The sequence below is a fragment of the Gossypium hirsutum genome, chromosome D05 (assembly GCF_007990345.1).
Source record: "Gossypium hirsutum isolate 1008001.06 chromosome D05, Gossypium_hirsutum_v2.1, whole genome shotgun sequence".
Taxonomy (NCBI): domain Eukaryota; kingdom Viridiplantae; phylum Streptophyta; class Magnoliopsida; order Malvales; family Malvaceae; genus Gossypium; species Gossypium hirsutum.
Window position 1 is genome coordinate 19,427,792 of NC_053441.1, and position 18,031 is coordinate 19,445,822.

General features: G+C 33.8%; 2 protein-coding genes across 7 annotated transcripts; one reads left to right on the forward strand and one right to left on the reverse strand.

Moving 5' to 3' along the window:
• The first annotated feature begins 540 nt into the window (after nucleotides 1-540).
• On the forward strand, nucleotides 541-7,376 carry LOC107905179 (putative lipase C4A8.10). 5 transcript variants are annotated; one of them, XM_041094200.1, is made up of 14 exons: nucleotides 541-1,119; nucleotides 1,212-1,279; nucleotides 1,767-1,837; nucleotides 2,086-2,355; nucleotides 2,513-2,673; nucleotides 2,773-2,828; nucleotides 3,028-3,080; nucleotides 3,164-3,296; nucleotides 4,290-4,387; nucleotides 4,486-5,815; nucleotides 6,260-6,442; nucleotides 6,641-6,788; nucleotides 6,897-6,931; nucleotides 7,026-7,376. In XM_041094200.1, exons 1-10 carry the CDS (start codon nucleotides 839-841, stop codon nucleotides 4,555-4,557), a joined length of 1,263 nt encoding a protein of 420 aa, XP_040950134.1. In that variant the 5' UTR covers nucleotides 541-838; the 3' UTR covers nucleotides 4,558-5,815; nucleotides 6,260-6,442; nucleotides 6,641-6,788; nucleotides 6,897-6,931; nucleotides 7,026-7,376. The 5 variants fall into 5 exon arrangements, with proteins under 5 accessions (XP_040950134.1, XP_040950133.1, XP_040950135.1 ...); XM_041094199.1 differs by having other exon boundaries at nucleotides 6,298-6,442; XM_041094201.1 differs by having other exon boundaries at nucleotides 6,381-6,442.
• Nucleotides 7,377-11,257: 3,881 nt separating this feature from the next.
• LOC107905178 (ergosterol biosynthetic protein 28) lies at nucleotides 11,258-14,661 on the reverse strand. Of its 2 annotated transcripts, none has more exons than XM_041094203.1 (3): nucleotides 14,403-14,651; nucleotides 12,374-12,474; nucleotides 11,258-11,644 (listed from the first exon to the last, which is right to left on the reverse strand). In XM_041094203.1, exons 1-3 carry the CDS (start codon nucleotides 14,515-14,517, stop codon nucleotides 11,546-11,548), a joined length of 315 nt encoding a protein of 104 aa, XP_040950137.1. In that variant the 5' UTR covers nucleotides 14,518-14,651; the 3' UTR covers nucleotides 11,258-11,545. The 2 variants fall into 2 exon arrangements, with proteins under 2 accessions (XP_040950137.1, XP_016687252.1); XM_016831763.2 differs by having other exon boundaries at nucleotides 11,384-11,644; nucleotides 12,268-12,474; nucleotides 14,403-14,661.
• Between the last annotated feature and the right edge of the window lie 3,370 nt (nucleotides 14,662-18,031).

Below are 18,031 nucleotides of genomic sequence, written 5' to 3' on the forward strand. Positions count from 1 at the left end.
AAATCCAATTGTTGACATTGTTAAATTTTTTTGTCAATTTTGTTGATGTCACATTTTAAAAAATAAAAAATATTCACTTGGTAGTCATATAACTAAAAAATGACATTATAATGAACCTGAATTTAACAAAATATTTTTAATATATGCAAAAACAATGTAAAATATAAAATTTTAAATATAAAATAAATTCAATTAAACAATGAAAAGAAAAAAAAATCTAATGTATGTATCTTTGTTTCATTGAAAATAGTTTTTATGAAATATTTTTAAAAAATCTGTCAAACAACAAATAATATTTTACACAAATTTATCCAAATACAAGAAAATATTAACTTTTTCAGATAAATAAGTTATTTTTCAGAAACTATTTTCAGTTAAAAAAACAAACTCTTATTATAAATTTATTTTTATTTAAATGTATATATTTTAACTAATATTCTCATCAAGTATTGTTAAAATTTTATTTATGAATAATTAATGTAAGATTGGAAAGTCAGCTATCGTTAGGTTCCGAAGGTTGAGAATTTAGAAGATCGAGAACATGAGAATTAAATTGAGGACTGCACTTGTTGCACGAGTTCTCCAATGTTTGAACAAGTCTGCTATGAAAATAACAGAAAAAAAAAAAAAAAAAGAGATAACAGTCAATCAAAAAAAAAAAAGACAGTTCGTAACGACTAAAACCGCTCTCATCTCCGTTTGGGCTGGCAGAGTAATCTGATTCCCTCCTTTTCTTTCGCACCAACAAAATCTAACACAATCTCTGGATTCTCGACTAAAATTATTTTGTTTATTCTGTTTTCTGTTTTTCGCTGCTACCTTTTTATTTTTTGCTTCAATGGCGGAAATTGAGGGAAATTCTCAAGAAGTGGGAGAGAAAGAAGTTGATGCTAAAGAGGTCAACCATGAAAACGAGAACAATAATAATAATACTAAGGGGATTAAGAAGCTGCGTCATAAGAGCACGAAGAAAGAGAGAAGATCATTGAGTTTTGCGAGATTTGGATGCTTGAGAGTAGAATCTGATGAGACTGGAGGCGTTGATATGGAAGTCCGGTTCCCGGAGAAGCTCAATCATCCTTCTCATCTCGTCATCATGGTTAATGGCCTCATTGGCAGGTTAAATCAGTTCCCGGTTAATTTTGTTTTTAACTTTTTATTGTTATTTGTTTGAAGCTGCTTGATTGATTTTTGGATTGATATCTGTGCAGTGCACAAGATTGGAAATTTGCAGCAAAGCACTTTTTGAAGAAGTATCCGGAAGATGTTATTGTTCATTGTAAGTTATCTGATACTTTACTTTTTGTTTCTTTACTTTAATCTCTGGTTACACTGAGTAGTGATTAACATCGACTTAACTTTTTTGGTTATCATTTTACTCTCTTTTTTTTTAATTCTGCTCTATTATATGATTATTCTTTTTTTTGGTGAATAAAAACACCCCTTTTCTTATCTGCTTCAATAAACTCTAAGGCTTCTCTAGGAGGGATTATATGATTATTCTTTAATAAGTCTTTGTGGTACAAAGCAATTTATTATTAATTAGCAACTTATTCACGAATTTTATTGTTATAATTATTAAAATTGTTGGTTGATTAAATTATGTTATTTCCATATTTAAGATTTTGCCGGATGATAGATACCTATCCTAATTAGGGGCCATCTCTATAAAATCATTCACTGGGTGAATGCATGTGAATTGTAATAATTGATTATTTGGGTTATGAAATGATTACGGATGGTTACTGACTTCATGCGCGTTGCAGGCAGTAAGCGCAATTCTTCAATATTTACCTTTGATGGTGTGGATGTAATGGGCGACAGATTAGCAGAGGAGGTATGATATGAAACTTTTATTTATTTTTCTGAGTATCATGAAACTTTTATGTTAGAAAACTTCGAGTGTTTTATCCATAATTGCAACTGGCATTATTTTTCACATGTTGCAAGACTCTTGCCTACAGCTGAGAAATTGGTGTTAATTCTTTGGTGTAATATTGTCCGTTATTTTTTCTTCTAATCATTATTATGAAATCAGATTTGAGGTTGCCATTGCCAATAGGAGAATACTGTTGTGTCTTTCAGGTTAAATATGTCATAAGCCGTCACCCAAGTGTTCAGAAGATTTCTTTTGTTGGTCATTCATTGGGTGGCCTTATAGCAAGATATGCCATTGCACGACTTTTTGAACAAGATCTTACTCAAGAAAATTCTCAAACAAACGGAGATAGTAGAGCTGATCAATTGGAAGATTCATGGCTTGAAGGGAACGTCAAATGTAAAATGGCTGGACTAGAGCCCGTGAATTTCATAACACTTGCAAGTCCACACCTTGGTTCTCGGTGGCATAAGCAGGTAGTTCATTCACCAGCTTCTTTTGCATGATATTTGCTGATGACATTCATATTTATCAATTTTATTGATAAGACATTGGTAAATATATGTTTGTTTGCGTGTGCTTTTTACCTTAAGAGGTCGGTAATATTCTCTTTGGTGGTTCTTCATTATCAAGGTTCCACTGTTTCGTGGCTCCCATGTGCTGGAAAAAGCTGCTACTCGCACATCATGGTTTCTTGGTAGGACTGGAAAACATTTGTTTTTGACAGATGGAAAAGACGGAAAACCTCCTCTTCTTCTACAGATGGCCAGTGATTGTGAAGATCTTAAATTTATGTGAGTTTTCATAAGCTTCCTATATTTAGTTTACGGTGTGTGACTGGGAGCTGAAGCTGAATTACAGACTTATAGCTGTATATTATCTTTAAAATGCAGATCCGCTTTGCTGTCCTTCAAGCGTCGTGTTGTCTATGCAAATGCAAGTTTTGATCGTATCCTTTTATTCTGCGTACACACACACACACACACACACACACACATATATCAGTTGATATTGTGGTTATGCTCTATCTGTTAATTAATTCTTAAAGCAAGATTTAAATAGTGGAGCTAAATGTTTTTGGCGTTAGGAAAGGACTTAATCCTTATCCCCACTATTCTGACTGTTTAAGAACTTAACACTTTCCTTAGATATTGTTGGGTGGAGTACCTCTTCCTTAAGGCGTCGAGATGAGCTTCCAAAGGTAACCATGAAGCAGTTTTTCTTTCTTGGAATTATCACTTGTCATAACTCATAGTGTTAATGTGAATTTCTTTCCATCCTCAGTACCAGATTAAACATCTTCCAAGAGGTGACAAATACCCACACGTTGTAAATGTGGAGACAGGAAAGACTCCTACTCTTGATGTAGTCCCTTATGAAGCCCAGATCAATGGAACTGAGAAGATAGACATGGAAGGTTTGCTTCTTAATTTTTATTTTTCAAATTACTAATCTAATAACATTCTATTAAAATCTTTTAGATATCTTCTTAATCCTCCTTTACTGAGCTATTTTGGGATGTTGGCATCATTTTTCTTCACTGGAACAGATTTGTAATATATTTATATATATTTTCTAATTATTAAGACTTGAGAGTTAAAGTAGATGGGAAGAGATTGAAAGATAGCATAAAGAAACAGCATTCCCTTCCACTAAGCAATGTATATGGAATAGAGAAGTAATTAATGTGGTAGGATGGCATTTACTTTTTCAGTCACTGAACAATTGGATTTGAATAATTTTTCTTGCAATAGTATTTCTTTTTCCCTTTGATATGTCAGCCTGTTTACTTGTTCGGGATTTGGATTGGAAAACAAGATGACGATATCGTCATAGAATATTCAATAGTTTATTGTCTCTAGAATAAAACAGCCCGAAGGCTTCTTTCTTATGGTCTAATGTTTGAGGACGTTCTAGTAGCGTAGATTAAGATGATTAAATGGTGAAAGTGATTCTTTTGAGGGTAATTAATGCTTTCCTCCTCTTTAAAGGATCACATATGGTTGCTAAATTGTCGTTCTTTGGTTGTTTGTTAGTTCATTGGGCATAGAAACATTTTTGTAAATGAAAGCAAGGGATGAAATAATCAAAGCAGTTGTGGGTTACCTTTTCAAATGCTTGCTAGGCTAGCTATGTTACTCACAATTTTCATTTTTCTTGTCTGTTGTCGACACTTGTACCAATGCATGGAAAATCTTAGGAAAAATTCAATATACCTGTGTCCGACACATATATGTATTCAAGAATTACATTCGAGTCCAAGTACTGTTGCTTGCAAGTAGTTACGTTTAATTTTCTTAGCTTGGTATTTCTTTTTTATGTTGGAAAGCTGCAAAATCACACATCCATTGCATATTTAAAGCTGCGTAGTTGACTCAATTTTCACTCATTTTTTAACTATCAATTGCAGAGGAAATGATCAGAGCTTTAACAAAAATGAGCTGGGAACGTGTTGATGTTTACTTCAAAGGAAGCAGACAAAGACTTCTTGCACATCTTGCCATTCAGGCCAGTTTACTCTTTACAAACGCGTTATTTTTTGTGGATGTACTTAATGCTTGCAATCCTTTTCACCCTCCATTCTATTTTATCATCATATTCTTCAGGTAAAAAACTATTGGGTTAATTCTGATGGAGCTGATGTAGTCCAACACATGATCGACAATTTTGTGTTGTAAAAGGTGCCAACTTGTTTATTACCACACGTAAATCACCCGATGGCTTTTGGATGCAATGGCATTCGGGGTTCTGAAGGGATATTGGCTGGAGGGTGGAACTTGGAAGGTTAATTTACTTTTACAGGTTTAAAAGGGGGGACCGGCCATTAACATTAACATAGAACGGAAGATGAAATCCCAAAACTTGTGTTGTAAAGACGGATTACCTGCTATGAACCTGCGCCTAATTCTGGAAATATTACTCAGTTCAGCTGTTGCAAAATCTGCTTCGTTTCAGTCACAAAGAAGACGCGGTTGCAAAGATCTATGTTATCCGAATTCTTTACTTCTATTGAAGTACTCGTCAACAACTGGTCTTGTCATTTGATTTCGAGAGCCGATAAGAACATATTTTCTGGCAAAAAATGTAGCTCATAGATTAATTTCAAGAGCTTAAGTTAAAGGTGTGAAATTAAAAGATGGAAAAAAAATCACACAAGCTACAAAATGAAGGGATAAATAACAATGTAGTTTTAATTTTTTTTTAAATTTATAATGCACAAAATATGATTATAAATATTTTAAAAAATACAAATTTAATTATTATTTAGCATATGAATACATATAAACACTCATTCCAAAGGCAAGTAATAGATGTTTGGATATGTGTGCGAATGTGATTTTCTAAATATATGAATGGTCTTTCAGTATACGCTGTATATATGGACGAAAGAGCGAGAAGGTTGAGAGCAAGGAGGTCCACGTAAGTTGGCGTTGGATTGTTGTTAGGTGATCTTAGATCAATGTGTGGCGTCTTGCCGGTCCCAGCCCAGCTCACACTCTGTTCCTTGTGTTGGCATTTTAGGTTGCAGCCATTCTTCTACTGCAGATATATAATGGCTTTAAATCGTAATGCTGGTGTAACACTGATTATCAATAATGGAGAAGGTATCAGAACCCAGAAGTAAAAAGAACCAACGAAATTTAAAACGCAATTAGAATCTTCTCGATTCTCGTGAGTACAATCCCCGGATATTTAAGTGTAAGCTTAAAGTAATATTATTAAGTTTACAAAAGAGATTGGTCCGTGGTGGTAATTCAGGATCGATAAGCAGATCCTTAACCGGAGGCAATTATGATTTCTGGATACGGAAATTAAACAAAACTTGTAGGCAGGAGCAGCGGAGAAGCAGTTAGGATTTGCAAAGCAGATTAAGGAGTGGTTGTGTGTGATTGGATCATTCCCAAGAGCATGCGTGAGGTTTGTTTGCAGTTGCAGGTAAAATATATTTTCAAGCCAAACTCCATAATCTATTCCCTTACAAATACCAAACCCAAAAATAGTATCCTCCTTGGGAAAATAATAGTAACACAAATACCAGGGAATTGAGAGTATGGATTTGGATTTGGCATGTTGGAATGGAACTAGTCAAAACTCACCAGCTAATACCTCAAAACCAAGACCCTCCCTTTGAAAGATACAAAAACGTGGGTGGAAGCCATTGGAATAACCTCATGGTCATTCCCCAGTTTTGACATTACATAAATGAAATAAACCCTTCTTTGTTTTTTGGGGGTAGAAATTAGAAAACTCTCTATCATTTGGTTTTTGTGTGATCTTTTTAGTTTTGCTGTTTTTGTTTTAAATTTCGGTCTTTTCCTTTGGCTGACTCTGCTGTGCATTCTTTTTGCTTTTCTACCTCCCCTGCTACTGCTACTACAGTTGTTTTCACATTGATATCTGTATATATATTTGGTAAGGTACATTGGTTTCTTTGGCTCATGAAACGAGGCTGAGGTCCTTCCCTTTTCGGTTGAGGTCCTCTCCCAATTTTGCCTTTTAGCTTCATTTGCAGTTCTCTTTTTGCCTTCCACGTTCCTTCCCTTGATTCAGAGATTTTACAAGGTAAAATCAGACTTTCTTGTTTCTTATGCATTGTAGTTGTGGAGGTGGCATTCAAGTACTGGAAAAAAAAAAACTTTACAACAAAAACATTCAGATTCAGTTACCTTCTACACTGCCAACCATATTTAATTTCCCCTGCTTTGGCCTCTCTTTTTTCACTGCTCTAATAACAACTCCCTATATCTCTCATCTTTTAAGGATTCGACCTTTCCCCGTTCCATCTTTGAAGAAAACAAAATGAGCAGCTCTCCCAATTATGTTTGCTGCCATAGAAATAGACTCCTTGTTGTCTTGCTGTTCCTCCTGGTTTCAAGCTTGACCCAAGTTACATTCATGGCTGCTGAAGGTAAACTTTCTTCTTTCCTCGTTTAAACTCTCCAAATTTAGAAACAAGGAAAAGAAAGAAAACCCCATTTAGTAACTCTATCTTACACTCGCTTTCATGTAATTCCAGGAAGGTCTCTTTCCAGGTTGCTTGAAGTAGCTCAGGTATCAATAATCAAAATCCCATTTCTATTTTCTGTCTTTATTTTCTTAACATCCAATCAGAATTGACAGAATTCAATAAATGTTGCATGAACAGAAAGAAACTGAAGAAGAAGATAAGCCATTTATGATGAGAAGTCTGATAGGGTCAAGGCCGCCAAGGTGTGAGAGAAAGTGCAGTTCTTGGCCCAACTGTGAAGCAATTCAAGTTCCTGTCACAACACTATTCAAAAACCGTAGAGACCGCCATTTCTCAGCTGCATTGTTCTCAATATCTTTCTCTAGAGGAGATGACATCTCAAATTACAAGCCCATGAGCTGGAAATGCAAGTGTGGGAACCTGATTTGTAACCCTTGATTTGAAGGTAAAAAAAACCCAACATTGTAAAGCTACATTTTGTTTGAGTTTGAGGTTGACGGTAACAATTTTATTTTGCCGTTTATTTCATGTTCCTTCTCCTATTGCAAGATCATAGCTTTCGCTACTATTTGTTTACTTTAGTTACAGTTAAAAACATCAACAGATTAAGATACACTTAATTCGAGACTGTTAACATTAAAAGTTACCTTTTTTTTACGAGTGATGAGATGAGATCAGATATTTGTTACTTTTGATGACAAGTGACGACATTGATCATTTAAAATAGATAATAAAGATGCAGACAGTTACTGGTTTCGTATATTACAAGACATGTAAGATTAGAGGGGTTTAGACCCTGTTCTTCCTCTTGTATTTTAGACACCCCCACCTCGAAGTGATAAAAATACCCCAGCGTAACTCATGATCTTAATCATGATTAACAAAGTTAAATGGATAACCTTCACGTGGTGTTAAAGTTAACGAAACAGTTTTTTGTCGGATATTATATATGAAGGAGACAGAAAAATATCTTTGTACTGATGAGAAAACGGGCTTCAACATAGTAATAATAAAAGAGATGCATTCCAAGGTATGGGCCATGCTTTTTCTCTGAAACTGATCTTACATAAATAATTGAACTGCCTCTGTTAGAATCCTATTTGTAAATAATAAAGAGTTGGTGGATTGTTTGTGAATTGTCTGTTTCCTTTCATGTAAAAAAGATTAGAGGGGAGAAAAAAAGACATTAAATGCAGCATTGAATATGGGCCTGAAAAAAAGATTGCAGTTAGAAATAGTAAAGGAAGTGAAGGCTTCATCTTCTTGATTCATTGGTTTTTGCAGAGCTGCGATCTGTCTCCTCAGCCCTTCTCTTTCTACTTTATTGCTTACTAAGGTGACTGGTGACTATACCTAAGATTAAACTTCATGATGTTGTGATTAGAAATTTTTTGTCATAAAAAAGTAACCCAGATGCTTAATAAATGAGTTTGATAAGTTTCTTAGCAAGTATGAAGATGGTTATGTTTATGCATGGATTTGCATGGTAAATGTAAAACCTTGAGAGGTAAAAGATAAAAAGAACTTTGTTAAAAGTTCTCTTCTGTTTCTACACTTTTTTTCTGATTCTGGTAGAGCTGTGCGGTATGTGACAGTGGCCACCAGTGATTAGCAAAAAGGAGATTTCATGGTTTCAGTTGAAAAATGAAAAGTAAAGGCGATAAAGGTTGATTTACCACCTCTCAAGATAAAAACAAATTGAATGTTATGCATTTCAGGCATGTCGATGAGAAAAACCAAGTGGCATGCTTCTTAGGAAGATTAAAATCTCAAGGATGGGATCTTCAGTTTTGGTATAAAAGACATGTGTTAACATCATTTTTCTTTGGAAGAAAATGATTTTAGTCATGTTTTTCATAGAATCAAAGAACATCCACAAGTTACAGAGTATTCATGGCAGATAATTGCTAAACGAAGTAAAAACCCCTAAATTAGACATGAATCAAACAAATGTTGGCTGAGGGGCTGACATTCCCTTTGCTTCAAAGATGAATAAAACACAATCCCCACGTTGTTTTGTTTTCATTGCATAAACTTTGAACCAACTCACTTCACTTCTCCATTTTTTTTTATGGCTAACATATTCCATGGCATCCACCAGGCCCTTTGGATAATGATTTTTCCTCGAGAAATATCAGTCTGTGGCTGCTGCTTGTGAAAAGTAGAGATTCCCTTGGATATGAGCGAATCTAAAATTCCATGTTACCAAAAGGGTTATTGTTTTTTCCTTACTCAAAAGTCATTTTTTGTTGTCAATTCCTTTTCAAGAGGGTATCATTTCTTCTTCCAACTTTCGCATTCTGGTTTATGAGCTTCTGTCTGGATTTTATGTTATTTTTATTTTTTTAATCAATACCTTTTTTTTATTTTTATGTTGTTTGTTGTTAATTTCTTTGGCAACTTCGAAGGTCTTAAGGCTAAAGAGATAAATAATGAGACTTGTCAGATAGAGAAAGGGTTAAGTATGTATCTCCAATGGTAATCACAACTTATTGGCTCGCCTGATATGAATGTTTCTGGTTGTTCTCTCAAAGGAAGTAGTGCCAAAGAATTTTTCTATGATCTTGCTAGGTCATTGCTTTTGAGGAGATCCATGAGGCTATGTTTGAGCAAAATGGTGATAAGGCTCCTGGGCCGGATGGGTACACTGCCCATTTTTTCAAAGTTGCCTGGTATATTGTAAAAGCTAATGTGACTAAAGACTGCTATATTTTTTCAAGTATTCTAAGCTGATGTCTGCTTTTAATACAACCACTATTGTATTGGTACCCAAGGTGAAAATTCTTGGTCATATGAGGTAGTTTCGGCTAATTTTTTTTTGTTCTGTTGTTTACAAATGTATCACTAGGATTTTGGTTAAAAGGCTTAGAACGCACTTATTAGATGTGAGCTCCAGAAGCTAAAGTGCCTTTGTGAAAGGACGAAGCATAAAGGATAATATTTTAATGGCCCAAGAACTTGTAGAGGGCTATAGGAGGACAACTTTATCTCCTCAATGTGTTGTCAAATTTTATTTACAGGGAGCATTTGATTCTATTAGCTAAGATTCTAATCGGTGATTTTCAATGCTCAAAGTTGTTGGTGCACGCAATTCTTTTTCCCTAAAATAGTTATTCAAAAAATCAATCAAATTGCTCCAGGTTATGATCCAACAAAGGGAACAAGAGTAAGTTGGAGTTTGATCTGCCATCCTATGTCTGAGGATGGTCTGGGGATGAAGGACTTGATGACATGAAAGCAAGCTTGTTTAGTGAAGCTTAGAGAGATTCTTTCCGGTGGAGGATCCTAATGGATATCATGGTTACATGCTTATGTTTTAAAGTGTGTATCCTTTTGGCAGACTTCAATTTCGGTAAATGGAAGTTGGATTTGGAGGGAACTTATGAAGTTAATGGATATTACTGTTGGAGCAAAATCTGTTTTTAAAATCGGGAGCACATTAGGAGGAGAAAAGTGAAAGTGAAATGGAATAAACTAGTGTGCCATACTTTGAAGATACCCGAACACTCCATTATTACTTGGATGACTATTCTTGACATGTTGCCTACTAAGGAGAGACTACTTTCAATGGGACTGTCTATTGAAGGAAGCTGTGTTTTTTGTGGTAGTGAGATTGAAACTAGAATTCATGGATATTGAGGCATCAACAAGTCTCTTCTTGTGTCGAAACTTGCATGGAATGCTTTTATTTACCTTAAATGGAGGAATAGGAGACAGTTTATTCGCCCTAGCTTTTTACCTTCTCTTTTTCACTTTGGTCCCTTTTTCCTGATTATTTGGACCTTCGATCTTTCAAATTTAGTTAAACTGTTGTTTTTTGGACAAAAAAAGCTGGTTAGACTGTTAGAATTTAAACGACACTAACTTGATCACTTTATTAGGAGCTACATTTGTTATTTTTGTGAATCAAAAGAATGTAATAGCTCAAATACCAGTGACCTTTTGAAGTTTATGAGAATAAAAGGCTTTGTTTCAGTTTATAACATTCTTGATCCTACTTGGACAGATTAAGCTTGGGGTGGGGCTCTTTGCTTCAGATAACTTAAGGAAATAAATTCAAGAGTTCACCATGCAAAAGCAATCAACCAGCAGAAACCAGAGGTATAAAGGTTTCAAGGTAAAGCATGTTCTAACAAAAGGGAAAGGGACTCTTTTAGCATTTTAGCCATTGTGCATGAAACCATGAAAGAAATGGTATAGAATGAAGATGCCTCAAGTGCCATTGTGCAAAGCAAGCTATACAAGGGCAGCTCAATTTCCACGTTTTGAGAAGTGTGAAGGAAATGGTAAAGAAAGGCAAACAAAGATGCAAGGAAATGGCTTCTGTACATAATATCATCTGACTAAGGCAACAAAAAAAAGCAAAGATTGTAAAGCTTTGCCAACACAAGGACATGGAAAGGAAGGCCTTACAAACACCCATTATTTTATTGGCAGCTTTTTCACAGTATCATCCACTAAGTGTAAGCTCCTGGGACCTACAACTGGGTTCAGAAAACTACAGATTCCAAATACCATCAGTTAAGAAAGCTATAGAAGCTTAAAATCATGTCTCTTTTTTAAACTATATATGTTCTCAATTCATTGCGAGTCTATTAGACAGTAACTCCAGAATCTAATTGCAAACAGATGTTATCAGTTAGTACTCATCAAGAATGTAAAATGGATACTGATAAATCCCCATGCCTGAGATAAGATTAAACAAACTGAAACCAAAGGAGTTCATTTTCAGATACGCTTGACATGTGTCGGTTGACGTGAATTCCACTGTAATAGCATCCATATAATTGATGTCCCTGATTTTGAGGTGTAAAAAGACAAATTTATTACAGGCAAACATAGGGACTTTTACATGGTAGCATGATAATAAATGTCCCAAGGAAAAAACCAGACCATGGTGATTGGTGAGCGAAAAACTTACAAGAAATAAATGACTAAAATGCTCAAAGAACCCCTATAAGCTCTTATCAACGATTTTACTCAATTGGGCCCTTAAAGTACTATTTTTTGTTTAATGAAACCCCTTTTTATACATGAAAACCACTAAAACCGCTGGAAAATTAAGGGTTTAGTTAAAGTGCTTAATCAGAAAAACATAGTAATTTAGGAGCTTAATTGGATACAAATTAAAGGTTAGAGGCTTATATAAGCATTTCACAAAAGTACAGTGGCTTTTATATGAATTTAACCAATATGCCGAAATATTTTAATCTGATTAAACAATCATCGTTTATCAAATTTTAATCTGATTGTTTTTCTAGGTCAGTTATGCAATCAACAAACTTCTGATAAAAACAGTAAAAAAACTAAAAAGTTGAGCAAAAAAAGGTTTCAGCAACTTGAATTAAGGCTTCATGCATAAGTAGTGACAAGCAACACAAGCTTAATATGATGGCATGTCAACTCATGAGCAACATACCTGCAAATATGCCTACAGTCGTCAGATTTGAGAGGGCCATTGTTTGATAGAAGAGGTATTCAGTCAAAAAGTGACCAAATGCATAGATGAATGACAGAAACGTCACCAAGTAGAGCGGCTTATTTTCCAAGTTAAATGCACAAAGAAAACAGAGAGTACAAGTCAAAAGCGTCCAAACTCCAAACGTCCTCCCATGAACTTCAGACACTGCATATCAATTAGAACAAACAGGAGATGAACAATTAGCGGAAAACATATTGCAGTCTTAGGTGGAAAGTATATGTAAAGGTACAGAAGGAAAACTGAAACTGCAAGAGTAATCAAGTTGCCATTTAACACACAAAATGGGATATTAGAAAGTTCAGTCACTGGAACAAAATGTAAAAAATCATATCAATTCCAGACTTGACAAATATTGTTATCTCAAAGGAATATTATCACAAGTTCCAATCTCTCCACTTCCATGTAGGTTTCAATAGTGGAAAAGAATTTTAGAGCATCTTAATAGCAAAAAAGCAGGGGTTCATTCCTAATCTTGTTTATTTTGCTTGAAACAGATACTTTTACTTTTCGTCATGAAATGCGCTGTCAAAATTCCTAAAAATGGTGCATCTCCATTGGATTACATGCACAAAGTATCATGCTCAAGCCATATCTGATATGCATGCAGCGTATACGAGTGAGTGCATTGTATTAACTAGAACTTAGGTAACCCTTCCTCTTGATCCCTTTCACTAAAGCATGTGCGAAGACAATTCTATAAACATGCACCCGAATACATGAAAGGAGCAGGGACATTTTCGAGTTGTAGTTAATTTTTCTGATAACACAGTCAAAATCCAAATTTTGTATCTTTCTTGACTTGTGATCTCAACTCAAGCCAGTTGCCTCATAAGCCAAACCCATTCCCTCCAAAAACCTGTGATTTAATAGTTTCTTCGCATCTGTTTCAACTAGAACCAAAATCCACAATCCTCATTAATTAAGTTGTTTTCATGGGGGAAACCACCTATGACCCCTTAGTCCTCAACATACTACATTTGAGTTATGCAATGGGATATAACATGCACTTAAAGAACTATAATACTCAAAGATGCAATGAATACATGTAGAATTTCAGTTCCACCAAATCGTTTTGTGCTTGTTTATCCCAATTCAGACATCCTATATCTTTCTTGGACAATGGACCCAAAATCAACTGTCTGATCACCAAACTCATCTACCATGGTATTAATACGTAGTATCCACTATCCACTATCACATGACAACTTCAGCTAGGTTTTGTCTACTTTTTGGCTGAACTATTACATCTAAAACCCACCAGTGTGAATCTTTCTTGGTTTTGGCACTTTAGGTTAGGTAGAAATATGAATCTTGCAGTCTCCTCTACCCTCCTTCATTCTCATCAACCAAAACAAAATCCAAAAAATTATTGTATCAAAATATAACTTCAAGTAAGATGCATCGTCGGACTAATAGGCGGGAACAAATTGGGATATTTGACTTAAACAAAAAAAGTTAATTTTGAAGCATTTCAATGAGCTCTAGCAAATCTTAATTACTAGAACTAAACATGGAAAAATATTCCACTAATTTAAGCTAAATAGCATGCTAATTAGTAGTAATCTTTTTATAATATAAAGCAATCTCTATAAATCTCTCAACATGGAGTGAATACTCCATCACTCAATGCATCATTCAATTAACCAAGATCAGTGTGCTTCTTGCTGGCTTTTAGAAGACAAAGAAATTATTACTTCGTAAAAACTAGTTTTCCAAAAGCATTGCTCCCAGAAAGGCAACAAAGCTAACATGTTTCCTATCACAATCTTCAAAATGTCTAAACTTTGGATCCAAAATTACTCTTTTTTCCCTACTTTCTAATCTGGGTATTGAAGCTTCGATCTCAAACATTAAAGAGACTTAACGCAACACACTTAGCACTCACACCGAGAACAACACATTGTATCTATAACCAGAAATACAAGCTCATTTCCTCTGTTTAAAAATCAAAGATTTGTTTTTTAAAGAGTAAGTGATCTTTCCCATATATCGAGAACCATTGTAATATAAAAAATAATAATTAAGGTAAAGAATTAAGCAACCAAAGAACAAACTTCGGAGAGGAAGCATACTAGTGGTGTTGGAGAAAACAGCAAGACGAAGAGCCCAAATATCGAAGAAGCCGAACCAAACGGATGCTAATCGAAGTGAACCCACCAGCATTAACCACCATCCCAAAGCCTCCATCTTCTTAGTTTTTCTCTCTTCCCTTCCCTTCTCTGTGTGTTAGTGCTGCCAGTCGAAGAGCAGATTTTACTTTTCTTTAGCACTTCAGTTTGACTCTATATTCCCATTTTTATCCTCCATTAAAACTTCGGTATGCAATAAATAAGGTCAAATTTTTATATCGATATCTTTTTTACTTTTTGAAAACATAAACTTCAGAATTTTAAAAATTTTACTATTAGTTTTGTACTATAGTTTAAGTATTAAATTAAGTTTTATATTCTCCAATTTGATCAATTTTAATTCCTGTACTATTTTATGATATTACACATGTGATCATATGTATGTCTCATAAAATTGTTGAAATGATATAATTTAACTTAATAAATTTAACAACCATCATTTGACATAATTAAAATTTAAAAATTTAAAAAGTACAAGAATTAAAAATGACTATATTAAATTATATAAACTAATTTGAACCTCAAGTTTGTGATTTATTGATTAAATATCCATTTTTCCCAAAAAAAAATGGTATTATCGCCGATCTACCTTCCTTCGACAAAAGCATTTTGGAAAGGTAAGATAAAGAAATTCAAAATGAGTTTAAACTGTCTTACCATGATATTGCATAAGTTTATGGGTTTGTAATGATTCACTTCCTCTGGGTTCTTCCTTTTCGGGATCAGAACTATGTACATCTTATTTGTTTCTTTTAGTATCTTTCTCGTATTAAGAAGTTCAAACAAGCATCCGTCAATAAAAGACCCACTATCTCCCAATTTTGTTGAAAAAATAGAGTCGGATTATCATCAAGCCCAAGAGCCTTAAGAGGGCCAATCTCAAACAATGCCTCCTCGACTTCTTTTTCCTCAAACAGCCTGGATAATAGATGTTTTAAATTATCAAGCACTTCTGGTACTTCTAGCTCTTGAAGAAATTACTTCATTTCATTGAACTCAACGTTATCTGACTTGTTAAAAATGTTTTTGAAGTGATCATTGAAGCATTCCGCGATTTCTGTTTCTTCATCGAATTTCTCATCCTTATCTTGTTCGCCATTAGGTGAAGGAAATTTGTGTTCCTTTCGCCCTTTATAATCCAATTCCCTCTTGCTTTTTTAAGCCAAAACACTTTCTCTTCATCCAAAAGCAAATTCATTTAACACGCTCTTTAGTCTTTACTCTCAGCTTAAGTTTTGATTTTTTTTTCTTTTTGAAATTATTTTGAGTTTAATCTATTTTTGTTATGAATCATTCTAATTTTGGAACAATTCGTGATTGAGTTCGAGTGATTTGAATTAAATTGTTCTAAAATCAAACCATTTTAGATTATAGATTAATTAAAATTTAGATTGAATTATCAATTTAATCTTAATTTGATTGGTATGAGTATTATTATCAATATAAGAACAAGTAAATTCGAGGACATTAAAATGCATTATCACTCTAAAACCCAACTTAAAAATTCCCCCAATATAAATCAATGTAATTGAGGGCAGAATAGAAACCAAACACTAGTTGCCACGAGACCTAACTCCTATATTGCGTAACGACGATCGACGGGTGAGGAATTGTGGGAGCTGGTCCCCAGCCCTAACCTATTACCACCACTTGCATAATAAGGCTCTCGCCACGATTTTCATTCCCACTAGAAAACACTTTTAAAAGTGTTACAAAACTCAAGAAAAACTTCTCAAAATTAAAATTTCTGTCCGCACATGATATCGAGAAAATTTTCTTTTTCTTACATTTCATGATAATTATTTTGCTCAGTTTGCGTAACAAATGTGACTATTCTTAGTTGATTTTCTTCATTTAATTTTATATTATTATAATTTATATTAAATCACATGTACATATCGTTAAAATCATCCATAACTTAAAAAGGTAAACAAATAATAAATCTACATTTTATAACATTTCATACAACACAAAGACGCTTTAACAAAAATATTTCGACAAAGTAGTATATCACATCATCGTATAGGAAAAGTATCATATAGTAGAGTTACGCATTAAGTCTAAAATATAAATATAAAAATACATTAAATATCATAAATTAGTTTTACAAATAAAAATCCAAAATACTATAACAAAACTTTTAAAGATAAAATGAGCATAACCATATCACATTAATAACCCTAAGGACTTTGTGATGGAGGTGGTAGTTGAAAATGTTGAAAATTATATGAAGATATTGCTAGCAAAGATGAAAAATGTGCATTAATTGTAACACCCCTTATCTGATACCGTTGCCGGAGTCGAGCACGATGCATTATCTAACTTAACTTACTAGTTCGGAGCATAAAAATTTTCTTTTAAAATTAATTCACTCACGTTCATTCAATATGTCCCTAAAAAGGAATCTCGAGACCCTAAATCATGCAATAGAAACAGTTCGGGTCCAAACTGGAAACATTAATAATTTTTCGAATATAAAATAAATCAAAACAATTCATTTCACTATTCATAATAAAACTGTCCGCCTGCGCAACAGTCGCTAATTTAATTATAACTCAAGTTACAAAACTTAAAATTTAGATCCATAAATTTTATCTGAAACTAGACTCATATATGTTCTTAACATAAAATTTTCAGAATTTTTGGTTTAGCCAATTAGTACAGTTTATTCCTTAAAGTCTTCCATGTTTCATTGTTCGACAGCTCTAACCCCTCTTCACTAAAAATTAATTATCTCATTGTACAGAATTCTGATAACATTATAGTTTGTTTTTATTGAAAATAGACTCACTAAGGAATCTAGACATATAAATTATAACTTCCAATTATTTCTGTACAATTTTTAATGATTTTCTAAATTCAGAACAGGGGATTTCAAAAACTATTCTGACACTGTCTCACTAAAATTCAAATATCTAAAAATATGCAACTCTTTTGCTTACTCTATTTCTTTCATGTGAAAATAGACTCATTTAGCTTTAATTTCATATCTCACTCAGCTTCTAATTCAATTTCCACCATTTTTGGTGATTTTTCAAAATCATGTCAATGCTGCTGTCCAAAAATTGTTTTAGTGGAAAATGTTGATAACTAAGTTTATAACACATTCACTTTCTTTCAATTAAACCCTATACATGCCATATAAACCTTAAGATGCACAATAAAATTTACCGAAGTAATCTGGATAGTGTGCCCTGATGTGTTGATCCGATCCACCGATTTCACATCACTCTACAAAGAACATTAATCACACAGGAGTAAGCTTATGTAAGCTTAGTAAGTTCATAGGCATAGAAAATAATTCTTACCGAACATCTTATAACAATTATACAATATATAATTTCACTAATTCTTCCTTTTCTTAATCAATTTAGGAAACAGTTACGGAATTGAGTACTTCGTTTTTTAAAATGTCATAGTATAACTATGGTCTTGCACATAATCACATATCACACACCGAAGCCATAGCTCAGTCATGGTCTTACATGGAAGCATATATCACACCGATGTCATATCCCGATCTTATACAGAAATCACATATCACATATTGCCATGGTCCAACCATGGTCTTT

Coding starts and splice junctions, on each gene's coding strand:
- LOC107905179 (XM_041094198.1), top strand. CDS start 839: ATGGCGGAAATTGAGGGAAATTCTCAAGAAGTGGGAGAGAAAGAAGTT. Junction 1,280..1,766: donor GGAAGATGTTATTGTTCATT/GTAAGTTATCTG, acceptor TGCGCGTTGCAG/GCAGTAAGCGCAATTCTTCA. Junction 2,829..3,027: donor TGCAAATGCAAGTTTTGATC/GTATCCTTTTAT, acceptor CACTTTCCTTAG/ATATTGTTGGGTGGAGTACC.
- LOC107905178 (XM_016831763.2), bottom strand. CDS start 14,517: ATGGAGGCTTTGGGATGGTGGTTAATGCTGGTGGGTTCACTTCGATTA. Junction 12,475..14,402: donor TGTTTTCTCCAACACCACTA/GTATGCTTCCTC, acceptor ATTGATATGCAG/TGTCTGAAGTTCATGGGAGG. Junction 11,645..12,267: donor GACTGTAGGCATATTTGCAG/GTATGTTGCTCA, acceptor CCTCAAAATCAG/GGACATCAATTATATGGATG.